Source organism: Apis florea, unplaced genomic scaffold, assembly GCF_048593485.1.
Source record: "Apis florea isolate Af1SG1 unplaced genomic scaffold, ASM4859348v1 contig_1615_pilon, whole genome shotgun sequence".
NCBI lineage: Eukaryota > Metazoa > Arthropoda > Insecta > Hymenoptera > Apidae > Apis > Apis florea.
Window position 1 is genome coordinate 3,865,509 of NW_028256416.1, and position 12,574 is coordinate 3,878,082.

Here is a 12,574-nt window from a genome sequence, read left to right on the forward strand (position 1 = left end):
ATAGAAAAAATTTAGATTGATTTTCTACATACATTTATCGCAAAAATATCGAAAATAATTTTTGAAATAAATATTTATATTTAACTTAGTACTAATTGTAATACTTATCGAATCAAAGATGATAATGTTAACTATCTTATATTTATCCGAATTAATTTTAATAACAATTCACTAGACAATATATATATATATATATAGAAATTAACTGAGCAATTCACTAGCTGCTTATAAAAAACTAAGAAAAAATGATAAATATTCTATCGTGATATATAAAAAACTTATCATCGATTATTATCGATTATCATTATCATATTCATTATTCATTACCAATACATTGTTAGATTTATCAGAAAAGATAAGAATTTTCAAATAAGTTTTATCTAATATATTTTTATCTCAAAATTGATTAATCAATACTTGCAATTTCATTTAGAATATAATTTATTATGATACATAATTAATATAATATAAACGTGATTAAAAATTAAACTTATAAATAAATGATTATAGATTAATTGTTTATTTATATTTTGTTGTGTTAAACTATGTATTTATTTTTTTTTTATAGTTCTTAAATATAATTAATAAAAAATATTTACAAATATTCTTCAGTATTTTATAATAAAGAAAGTATTTTATTATGTCTAATTTTGCTAATTTTGCTATTTTATTATGTCTAATTTTTTATTCTTAAATAATAATATATTATATTATATTATATTATAATAATAATGTATTATATTATTATTATTATTCTATACTATTATTATTATTCTATAATTTATTATAATAATATAATAAATTTTTTGTTAAAAATTAAATTACATTTATTTATTTCCTATAATATCTTTTTACAATATGTTGAAACACATTAGATAAGATAAACAATTGAAAGTAAAAAGGCGCCAGAAAATAGATGCGCATGTAATTCGAATCGAATTTCGCGCGGTAGAGTGCGCTACTCTCTCTTTTCTTAAAAGATGGCACTCGCAATCAAGTTAAAAGAAGCGATGCGCAGAACGCTTGACGCGGGCAGTTGAGCACTTAGTATGGTGGTGTTCGGTGCGTGTGACGTTTTGTTGCGTTGCGTAATCGATTAAAAAGAGCAAGCGAGACGGAGGAAAGCATCAAACCGTAGAGGCGAATTCAGCCGTGCCTCGCGCTACCGTAAACGCAACAACACTGCCTGCCCCGGATCAAGAGATATGCCGCAGAGTGGAGGCGAATATTGCTAGCGCTGTGAAGGATGCGACTGGATTTTCCGCTGACGGATCGATAACGAAGAACGAGCAGCTTAACACGGGAAAAATGTCGGCAATGAAGTCTAGTGGTTCACCGGGAACCGCTCGTGTTTTGCCCGTGCTGAGCCACTTCAAATACGAACATTTCATCGCTGGTATATCTGGTGGCGTGGTTTCCACTTTGATGCTGCATCCGTTGGACTTGATCAAGACTAGATTCGCAGGTAAGCAATTCGAGTGTGTCATCGCTGACGACATAACGGTTGTAGATGCAAATGGCCGGTAGAGGTTCGATTTATTCGATATATAAAGTACACGTGGTACATGTACTACGTTCTATATTTAATCTCTCTAGACATAGAAAATATTTCTTGTATTTTTGGTTTTTATCTATGACTCACGTATAAGAATTTTCTACTCATAATTAATGTACGGAATACGAATACGAATTTTGATAGTTTTTATACAGAATCAACAATAGAAGAAACTTTGTAATAATAATATTGATATCATTTTCGAAACAAATGACATACGCCATTTGTCGCAATAGTTCTGCTTTATTTTAACTTTTCGTTGGAAAAATTGAATGAAAATCTAGATGTCAAGTTGAACATTGTTTAAGAAATAATTAAATTTAAATAATTTATCCTTTTTTATATATCATATATAAGTTTTTCAAAATAACACGTATAATTTACATTAATTAATATAATACTATAATGTTTAATAACGTATATATATTTGTTAACATTTCACGAATATAATAAAATATTATATAAATAATTAGATGAAATAAAATTGAAAAAACAGTATCGTTTTCGGTCGATGCTCCTATTATTTCGACTCACAAGGTCGAGCATATAAAAGCACGTGGCATTATCGAGAAATATCGAGAGATATTTTTGACCGGCTTAGGGATATGCGATGACTATTCACTTTATTCCTTCATTGTGATATATTGTAAATATGTAAATTGTATGCTCAATACATCAGAAAGTTATCTTCTATCGATATTGATTTTTGTTATTTGCTTCTAAATAAAACTTTATATTTTATCTTTCAATTATGTATTGACAATTCATGACAAATTAGATGGATTTACGCTATTTATATTTATAGTATATTTAGTTTTATTTACATACTTTTACCATATAAACTTCCGGCGTTTTCTCATCAATAGATTATACTTTTTTAAAAAGATGAATTCTAATAAATTCGACTAGAATTTTCAGGAATATCATGATGATTTCTATTGAAATATTGAATTATTAAATAATTATTGAATGTTAATTAAGAATATAAAGTGAAAAACAAAAATAATAATTTATATAATATTTTTAAGTGAAATACATGAAATTTAGAGTATAAAACGATCGAAATAAGCAAATAATTTCATTATATTTCAAAACGAAATGGAAAGTTATGATCAACTTTCAGTCACATTTAGAAGTGGAAAGTAGCATACCTGTGGTTGTTACTAAATAGAACATTTCTTATGTGTATTGTTCTCATCTCTTATCTTATTAACATTTCTTTTGATCAAAAATAAATTTTTTTATTTAATTTATAATATTTTTCAAATATAAAAGGAAGTAGAAAATTTTAAGAAATTTTTAAGAAAATTTTTTCTATTATTTAATGTTAAAAATTATGGTTAATATTCAATTCTAAGTACTCTATTCTAATAAATGTGAATGCTATGCTCAAATTACTTAAAGATTACTCAGAATTGACCAGTTATCGCTAATGTTATTCAATACAATTTGATACCAGTGTCTGCGGTTTCGTATTGTTCTTTTTCTTTGTATATTAATGCATTCTAATGAACTCGATCTAAAGATAATATTTATTACATATTATCTTTTTATTATATTATTAATATTTATTTTATGCTATCAATAATTTATTATATATATTTTGAAATATATATTTTTTATCTCGAAAATAGTAATTAACGATTGCTTAAGTACACGAGAAATCATTAAAATTAAATTTAAAAACAAAGCCTATTCATAAGTTTCTTATATCATTATCAAAAAAGTCGAGATGATAGTGTCATCAAGAAGCTTGTTCTTTGCTGTATTTTCGTCGTAAAATTCGTTGGCTATATACCAAACAGTAAGAAATTCTGCGGATTGCATCAGAAACACGTGAGTTCAAACGATTACATTTTGCGATTAAAATTTTGACTCGTGCAGTAAATTTATTCAAATTGATTTACGATAATTACATTACTATGTAATTATTCTGTCTCAAATTATTTTTATGATATTATATTAAACAATTCTATTATTTATAATTTACATTTCTTATTCATAAAGAAAATATTTTTAATAATTTTTAATATCATGCAATAATCTTCATATTTGATCATTTCACATCATGTTTGTAAACATGAATCATTTATGTTCATTATGTTCATTATGTTGTATTTTCAATGATAAAGTTTTTAAAAAATTTGAAAAAATCTATAAGAAATAATTTGCTGTAAATATAGATTTGTACAAAAATTTTTAATTTATTAAGTACCGAAACTTTTAATAGAAATCATCTTTTTTCATAAATTTATATATATTATTATTATAAAAATATCGATTCATTAATAATGGTAATAATATTTTATAATAAGAAAGTAAAAAAATTTGTCACTTATTATTTTTTAAGAAATTCGTATTTTTGAAACTAATCCACGACAAAAGCACTTGTATTTACGAAACAAGTTTAATAATATATACCAAAAAGTCGTAATAATCATGGCATTTAATTAATAATTCAATTTCCAATAAAAATTCCTATCGAGATATGAATATGGAACGCTTGTTATTATGTAACCTGAATAATAAATGATTGATTGATTTTTTTCTGTGAAATACATAATAATAAGTGAAATAGAATGCATTGAATATTATACAAGCAAAATACATACTTTAATAATAAAATATTGACGTTTGCTTGATGTTTGTTAGTAAAAAGCTATTATCAATAGCTTTAAAAGTTTGCATTCCTATGGCTATATAATACGTTTACAAATATACATCGCAACAATATCTTATCATAACGTATGAAAATGAATGAAGAATCATTTTTTATACGAATTAAACATATCATATATTTATTTAACATGATTTAGCGAATGTTGCAATGCAATTAAAAATAAAATACGATTTTCAATGGAAATCAATGGTGTCACGAGGTTGAAGTTGCAACAAGCTTGCTAGATAAACTTCGTCGACGCGTGATCAAAGAAAAAATACATAATTAGACTTTGCTTATCTTTTAGTCCCTCTTTATTATTATCAAGTTGAGTGAGAAAGACTTGATGAACATTTTCAGCACACTGTTACATTTAAAAAAATGTAATATCAATTTTCTTATACTCTGTATCTCCAATTTTACATTTGATCGAATAAACACAAGATTTATTCATTATCCTGACTCTCTCTTTTATAGTTAGCGATGGCCACTCACGCGTGGGTCCACAATACAAGAGTCTTAAAAGCGCGGTTATGCAGATTGTTAAGACTGAAGGAGTGAGAGGACTTTACAGAGGTGTGACGCCAAACGTTCTAGGATCTGGTGGTGCATGGGGTTGCTATTTCTTTTTGTAAGAATCTTAAATAATCTTAATAAATCTTACTTAACAATAAACAGATTGAAAATTGAACTGTGTAACATTTGGAAATTTTTTTTCTTTTGTAGTTACAATACCATTAAAACATGGATCCAAGGAGGAAATAGTAGAAAACCTTTAGGACCCTCAATGCACATGTTCGCAGCAGCGGACGCTGGAATTCTTACTTTAGTTATGACAAATCCATTATGGGTAGTTAAAACACGTTTGTGTTTGCAATATATGGATGATAAGCATCTTCCGGAAACACTTAGATATAATGGCATGATAGATGCAATTAAGAAGATTTATAGAACCGAAGGAGTTAGAGGCTTGTATCGAGTAAGTGAATTTCTTTTTGGTGAAAAAAAAAAAAATGGAATATTGAATCTTAATTTAATTGTTTTTATAAATATTTACGGATATTTATAGGGTTTTGTACCTGGAATGTTTGGTGTCTCGCATGGTGCTATTCAATTTATGGTGTATGAAGAATTGAAGAATTGGTACAACAATTATTTGAATGTTCCGATCGATACAAAGCTGGTATGTTTAATATCGAATAATTATTTGTATATTTTTATATTGCATTAATTTTTTATTTGAAAGTTTGAAAAAAATATTTTTATTTACAGAGCACATGGGAATATATTTTCTTTGCAGCAGTTTCAAAATTGATTGCTGCCGCTTCGACTTATCCATATCAAGTTGTTAGAGCACGACTTCAAGACCATCATCACAACTACAGTGGCAGCATACATTGTATTCAATCAATATGGAGGTCAGAAGGAATAAGGGGTTTTTATAAGGGCTTGACACCCTATCTTTTACACGTGACACCAAATATTTGTTTAATTATCGTAATTTATGAAACATTTTCTAACGTGCCTACAAATTCTCATTGACTTTTTAGATTTCATTTATTTTAGATTTTTTTTTAATGTAGTAGAACACACAAACATATTAGTCTTATTTAAATATTCTATAATTTTTCAAGTAGCATTATGCTTTAGTATTGAATTTTTTCCAGCCCTAGATGTAATCTATAGACGGATAAAGGTATCCAGAAGATGATTTTTATTCGAGACAGTTGTATGTGGGTTGTGACTCAAATTTTTTATTTTTTTTTTGTCGTTAGTTGGAAATACATTTGAAACAGTATTAAAAAATTATTTATATATTTTCATACAAACGACAAAGTAAAATAATGATTTTTAGTCTGGATATATCAATTCTTAAACTTTCATATTTTCATTTTTTATTAGTATCAATTATAAAAATGTTATTAATTAACATTGAATATTCTCTTCTCAAATCAAATATATTTCAACAATATTAGTTAAAAAAAGAAATAGTAATTATAACAGATACAGTTGCTATTTAGAGAATATTTTTGGATTTTTTTTTTTAAGAAAGATATTTATATAGCAAATAATATCATTGGAAATAGTTTTATTTTTTTTTAACAAGTATCGTATTAAAGTTTTTGAATGATAAATACCTTGATATTCGAGGATAGACGTGTAATTTATTTAAACTTATTTTTGAGAACAAGCAATCCACTAATATGTTTTTATTTGTTATTAAAGAAAATAGAAACAGTCTCTAATATGTCATTTATTATGATATTTGTTAGAGGATTTGTTTCATTTAATAATCGATCTCTTTAACAAATCGATAGGAAAATTTAGTTAATTAACAAATCATTTTAGATTATTTTATATCGAACAATTATTGATTCTATTTTTGGAATACACAATAATTTGTACGAATCAAGATCACATATTTTATTTATTCGATATTTTGCATATACAGAATAATTTTATTTTCGTTTATAAAGCACGAAAAAAGAAAACAAAGCTCGGATCGTACGGACAATTAAACTCTTTTTTTTTTTTTTTTTTTTCTTTTTACAACAATGTATCTTTGGGCTGGCACTCAAGTATATATCTATCATGTATTAATATTTTTTTTTTTTAAACATGAAATTACACTTTAATAGTCTTATCATAAATTAATATTATTTGTAACTGAATTAAGAATGGTTTTATTTTAAAACATTTGTAGTGTATTGTATAACTGTAACTGGCGAAAGATACAAAAGCATTACACACAAATACAAAATTGCAACTGCTATTCCCGCAATAGTTGCAATTTATTTCTTTTTATGCGAAATAGACAAAATGGATTTTGCGTGATTTACAAGTCGTAATAATGCTGCAAGTCCCTAATAAAAATAATCGAAATGAAGATGTGCGTAGGAATGTAATAATTATTTACAATTTAATTGTTACCTATGTTATATTTCTGTATGCAATGAATAAGTACCTCATTTTGAGAAATCAATAGATGAATGTTGCAAAGTTCGCCGTAGAGTCTGGTACTCGGTATAATTAAGAATATAGCAATAAAATTCAATGTCATTGCAATTTTCAAACAATAGATACAATTTATTTTATATATATATAAATATATATGTTTCCACAATGGGACTCATTACTTAAAAACTATAAGTGACTTAATAAACATTAATGGCAATTTAATTGTTTTACAGTATAAATTAGCTACTGGATTATTTAGATGCTCTTTCTTTCCCGCAATAGTAAGCGCAAAGCTTGATGGTTGTGCGTAAAGTTTATGGAGCTTAATGGAAGAAAAATATTTATCGATTAACGATTTAGGAATCATGTGAGATGTACACTGGTTTTCTATCAATTATTTAGATATTATTTTTCTTCGAATCAGATGATTGTCTCGTACGATCAGCTGATCGCCTCTTCTCTGTTCCCCTTTTACTACGAATTAATTACTGTGGCGGGACCACAGTTATTAATAACGCACGTACAATATGATGTAAGAGAGCATTGTGTTTACTTGTGTGTTTAGATGTGTGTTGAATGGATGTGAATCATCATGGAATGTAATTGCGATTAGACGGATCGTTTATTAAACCACCAGCGGTACGATTTTTGGACGTATTACGTATATAATTTATGACGTTGTATGTACACCTACAACATATCATCGAGGTGAAATTATCTGAATAAGAAATAAACCATGTAGAATTGGAATTGTCTTGATTTTAAGAAATACCTTTATCCATTTTTTTAATCGCACATGTTTAATTGGACGTGATTTTTTTATCAAGATAATTCACATTTATCGAAAAATCTATGATAATTAATGATCGTTGAATAGAGATGTACAAATTGAATTTAAAATGAAAAGAGGTGTGTGTTAATGTTTATTAATAATCGTTCTTATAATCGATTATTTATAACATTACATTTTCATGACGTACGATTGCACATTTAAATGCTAAATAAACGCTTTGATCGATAAATGACGACAAGAATCGTACGCCGGTTCATAGTGCGAATGAGAACGTGCTATTTAGTCCAGAAATTCCTACTCAATTAATGATGAAAAGGAAAAAGGAAGCAGTTAACAAAACAGTATTGCTGGTGGTTAATTGCAGGTTTGAAGGTGGGAATGGATTTTACAAGGGTCTGTCCGCGAACCTGACCAGGGTGACTCCAGCGACCGTGATCACATTTGTGGTATACGAAAATGTGTCTCACTATCTTCAGCATAGAAAAACGAGGGATGAAGAGCGAACTTTGCCGATTTTGATCAAGAAACTCGAAGAGAATTAAAAATAATACCGATTAGAAATTATTTAAGAATTATTTAAAAAATAATTGCATTGTAAAAAAGCCCGGTGCAGCTTTAAAAAAATGGATTCGATAATTGTGTTTATTTTCAGTTAAATCAATCGACACAGATATTTACGATCTGTCAACGAAAATTTCAGCTAAATCACAATAATCCATAATAGAATGCATTTTCAAATCAATTTACAAATTAAATTTTGGCTAAATTTTCGTTTCGCTGGCATTACTCTGTGTCTACAAATCTAAGATACTGATCCTTATACCTGTTACAATGAAAAATATTGTAAATAGAATGATTCAACTTATTAATATTTATCAGGATTTTTTTTTTTTTTTATTATTATCAAACTTTTGCGAGACGTTGAACGTCGCTTAATTTTGTATCATCATAATGAAATCAAATGAAATTACTTTGAACAAGCTGTGTACGCACACACACATACGCACATATACACACATATCTTTGTATATAATATTCGAAATTTTATTTTTTTGTTTATATAACAATGTGCTTCGCGTATGTCTCTCTCTTTCTATATATATATATATATATATATATATATATATATATATATATATTATATATATATATATATTTTTTTTCTTCAAAAAGAAGCGGTTTCGATAATATTCTTCTTCCATAGTTCTTAAGTATTTTTACTTCGATCATTTTCAATCTTTCATCGTTGTTAGCTACAATTATAATTTAAACACATCATTTTTATACATATAAGAAAGTATTACTATAAATTGCGTTACTCTTCTTTTAATGAACAATCTTCGTATATGTCTCGCGAATATTCGGTTGAAGCTCTTATTAGCGAAATGTCGAAATGTTCCTTGAAAATGAAAAATGAATCGTGCGAATACGCCATGAGTACGCGTGTATTTTCGATTTAATAAATATTGCAATATTGTTGTACAAAAAAAAAATGATATGTATCGTTCGATGTTGATAAATATTATTTGTCTCAGAGATGTAAGAATCTTCACGTTGTTTTTTTTTTTTTTTTTTTTTACGAGACTCGTTATCGGACGATAGGCCATGAACTGTACCGAATTATGAAGATTGCGTTTAATAACCGTGGCTTTTCTAACTATTATCGTTGAGATCGTGGTACCTTATCAAGGCTAATGGACTTTGAGGGCATTTTTTATAGCGGTTATTGCAATCTTTCGTGTACTCAGCCTCGGTGATCTCGCTCGGAAGATTTTCATCTTGCGAAGAGGATGGCCTGTGATAAAAATTATATCGCGTTATATAGATTATTTTTAATTCTATAGTTAAATATATCGAAGAAGAAGGGGGAAAAAAAAATTATTACGAAACTTGTCATCAAATTAATTTAGTGGAAAATTTGAAAAAAAAATTTTTTTAAACTACACTTCATATAAAGTATGTTTCACCACTCACGTAAATAAAATTTGCAGGACGTCGCCGAGCACTCCATTATTAGTTAGAGGAAAGTTCGCAACTTCGCAGATCATTTTTAGCAGACAATTTTCCCCGGAATAACCGAAACTGTGAACAAAAATATCGTAGGTTCTTTTTTTTTTTTTTTTTTCTAATCTTTCTTTAATCCAATTCAATTTACCTAATTTCACTTCTAACCAATACTTCTACCTTTCCAATTTGCTAATAAGAATATCGTAAGCCAGCCGTCGATCCAGACTTCGTTTTTCGAGATTCGATTCCTCGTCCCCGTAATAATTGGAGCTCCATTCCCCTGGGAGTCCGTAATTCGCCTCGAAATACAGAGAAAATAGCACCGATTTGTCGGGAATGTCGAGCGGCACACCAAGGGCGAAGAATATCTGCACACACAAACGTAAGAAAATCATTTATTCCTATCTCAATTGCAATTTTTTCCCTTATTCAATATCTCATGCGATAAAAGATGAAATTGTGTAGTGGCCGGGTGGTATCGGTTTAACTCGATAATAGCATTAGTCGATGAAAAATAAATGATTTATTCTATACTCCACCCCTGTGCCGCTGCCCTCGGGAAATCCAATAGATCTAAGGTGTCTCGCTACCCCGTAGGTGATGTTTTTCACTCCGGACACTCCGTGCCACGATACCCACGAGGCGAGGCAGCACACGACCACGATGCACGTCGTCGAACGTTTGAAAGTGTGACGTGTCATCCCATGCATGGATACAAATTAATCATTCGGCTCGAACTGTACTTAACAAAACCGAAGCCGAGAAGAGAAATGTGATCTCTCTTTCGTTTCTTCCAAACGAAACGGCTTAAAACCTCGGACGAGACTGATTTAACGATATACGAGCCCGTTAAAAAGAAAGAAAAGAAAGGATAGTTTTTACAGCGCGTCTAATAATTGCGCGATTGTTAACGAACTAAATTCCATTCGCGCGTACATGCGAAACTCGCGCGATACCGCTACATTTTTTACCGCCGCCGAAGAAAGGAACCGAAGAAAGGAAGGAAGGAAGAAGTGAGCCGCCCGGGGCGAAGCGTTGAAGATTGAATCTCTTAAAAAAGAGGATTAAATCCGTTGCAATCTTAATGTTACATCTTCGCAGGAAGTTAAATTTCAATCCCTATCTCTTACGAGTTATCCAAGCCACGGCCATTTTAGCTCCGCGCCATTTCCGTAAATTTGCAAAATCTCCTCGGGTCGGGCCACGGGTGGAGGCGCGTTTATCATCGTAGGGGTGGTGGAGGAGGGCATTTAAAACAATTCAATTCGCGCACAGCCTGGATCAGTATGCATTAGCCCGAGATTGAATTAATCATCGAATCGCAATGCGGCTGTTTCCGCGTTGTTTAGCGCATTCCGGATTCAATGGAACGAACTTGTAATTATTCTCCGCCACTTTGCGCGTGTCTCGTTGCCAACCAAATAGTAATGGCGAACTCGGTGCCGCGGGGGCTTTGCGGATATCTGGGGCGAAGTTGGGAACGAACACGGGCGAAGATACATCATTGATTATGTTTGCGAATTTCTCAACTGTCTTCCGTTCTACGACGTTCGACTTTACATTCAGCGCGAAATCCACGAAACAAACGCTGGAATTCACGATGCTATATATGCTTCTTTCCACGCGTCATATTTGTTTCCCAACCTTTCCAATTTACAACCTCCGATTCTTTCCCGGAAATTAACCGAGGAATTTTTCTCCTCGAGGAGTAGGTAGTGAAAAATGATAGCGGTTTTTTGCCAATTTCACAAACGGCCGTTTTAACCGTCGATCAAGGATGGAAAAGGGAAAGGAGAATCGTAAAGTTTTCTAAAGGTTGGAACGCGGCAGTCGCACGAGCCGCAGTTTCCAAGATTGTTCGGCCAACGGTTCGCAGATGGCGGCCGATGGTTGGTATTCACAAGCTTCAGCCCCGCCCATCTAATTTGAGCGAGGCTCCTTTTCGGTGGCCTCGCCGGGCGAAGAGAACAAAATTTTCGAAGATTAACGTATCCCCGCGTTAAACTCTCGCTGGGAGTGGAGAGTTTCGATTAAAATTTTCCGGGGGAAACATCGAATGGAATCCCATCCCTCGAGTGGGACTTGAAGAAACTTGTCTACGTAGGTTCGATGAGAGAATAATTCAATTCGATATTAATAGCAAAAAGAAATTGAGAAGAGATCGTAGAACAGTCTGACAATACGAGAAATTCGATCGACTCATTCGAATGGATTTTGAAAAGAACGCTTCTCTTTTTTATTTTTACAAAGCGCATTGCGATTTATCGATTCGTGGAAGAAGCGAGGATAAGAAGTGGAGATCTATAAGAAGTGTTCGAAGAACCGATCGATCTTTCCCGATGAAATGAATAAGATGCGTGCACACACGGAAGAATCGAGTTGTTTCGAATTACTATCCATTATTATTATATAAAACCGCGTAAAGCGTGTTAGTATACACCGATGGCGGCATTATAATAAACGTGATTTATCATTTCCGCGGACGTTAAAAGCGTTTCTCCCGCTTTTAATTAAATAAAGCGACGAGTTTCGGTTGACTGGCAAACAACGGAATTACGTAGTACTTGTAAGGTGTGCCAGCGTGCGCTTGCAGAATATATCC

General features: G+C 30.6%; 2 protein-coding genes across 2 annotated transcripts; one reads left to right on the forward strand and one right to left on the reverse strand.

Moving 5' to 3' along the window:
• Nucleotides 1-818: 818 nt before the first annotated feature.
• LOC100863748 (solute carrier family 25 member 32) lies at nucleotides 819-8,836 on the forward strand. Its single transcript, XM_003690264.4, has 6 exons — nucleotides 819-1,465; nucleotides 4,692-4,845; nucleotides 4,941-5,193; nucleotides 5,284-5,397; nucleotides 5,487-5,632; nucleotides 8,330-8,836. The coding sequence occupies exons 1-6, from the start codon at nucleotides 1,309-1,311 to the stop codon at nucleotides 8,505-8,507; spliced, it is 1,002 nt and encodes a 333-aa protein (XP_003690312.1). The 5' UTR covers nucleotides 819-1,308; the 3' UTR covers nucleotides 8,508-8,836.
• A 324-nt stretch (nucleotides 8,837-9,160) lies between these two features.
• On the reverse strand, nucleotides 9,161-10,704 carry LOC105736191 (uncharacterized). Its single transcript, XM_012489823.3, has 4 exons — nucleotides 10,512-10,704; nucleotides 10,150-10,340; nucleotides 9,940-10,047; nucleotides 9,161-9,760 (listed from the first exon to the last, which is right to left on the reverse strand). Exons 1-4 carry the CDS (start codon nucleotides 10,680-10,682, stop codon nucleotides 9,619-9,621), a joined length of 612 nt encoding a protein of 203 aa, XP_012345277.2. The 5' UTR covers nucleotides 10,683-10,704; the 3' UTR covers nucleotides 9,161-9,618.
• Nucleotides 10,705-12,574: the final 1,870 nt, after the last annotated feature.

What these genes read in the sequence shown, in the direction of transcription:
- LOC100863748 (XM_003690264.4), top strand. Translation starts at nt 1,309, where the DNA reads ATGTCGGCAATGAAGTCTAGTGGTTCACCGGGAACCGCTCGTGTTTTG. An exon ending in TGGGGTTGCTATTTCTTTTT is followed by an intron (nt 4,846 to 4,940) that starts GTAAGAATCTTA and finishes TTTCTTTTGTAG; the next exon opens with TTACAATACCATTAAAACAT. An exon ending in TTCCGATCGATACAAAGCTG is followed by an intron (nt 5,398 to 5,486) that starts GTATGTTTAATA and finishes TTTTATTTACAG; the next exon opens with AGCACATGGGAATATATTTT.
- LOC105736191 (XM_012489823.3), bottom strand. Translation starts at nt 10,682, where the DNA reads ATGCATGGGATGACACGTCACACTTTCAAACGTTCGACGACGTGCATC. An exon ending in CCGAGGGCAGCGGCACAGGG is followed by an intron (nt 10,341 to 10,511) that starts GTGGAGTATAGA and finishes TTGTGTGTGCAG; the next exon opens with ATATTCTTCGCCCTTGGTGT. An exon ending in CTTATTAGCAAATTGGAAAG is followed by an intron (nt 10,048 to 10,149) that starts GTAGAAGTATTG and finishes TTTTGTTCACAG; the next exon opens with TTTCGGTTATTCCGGGGAAA.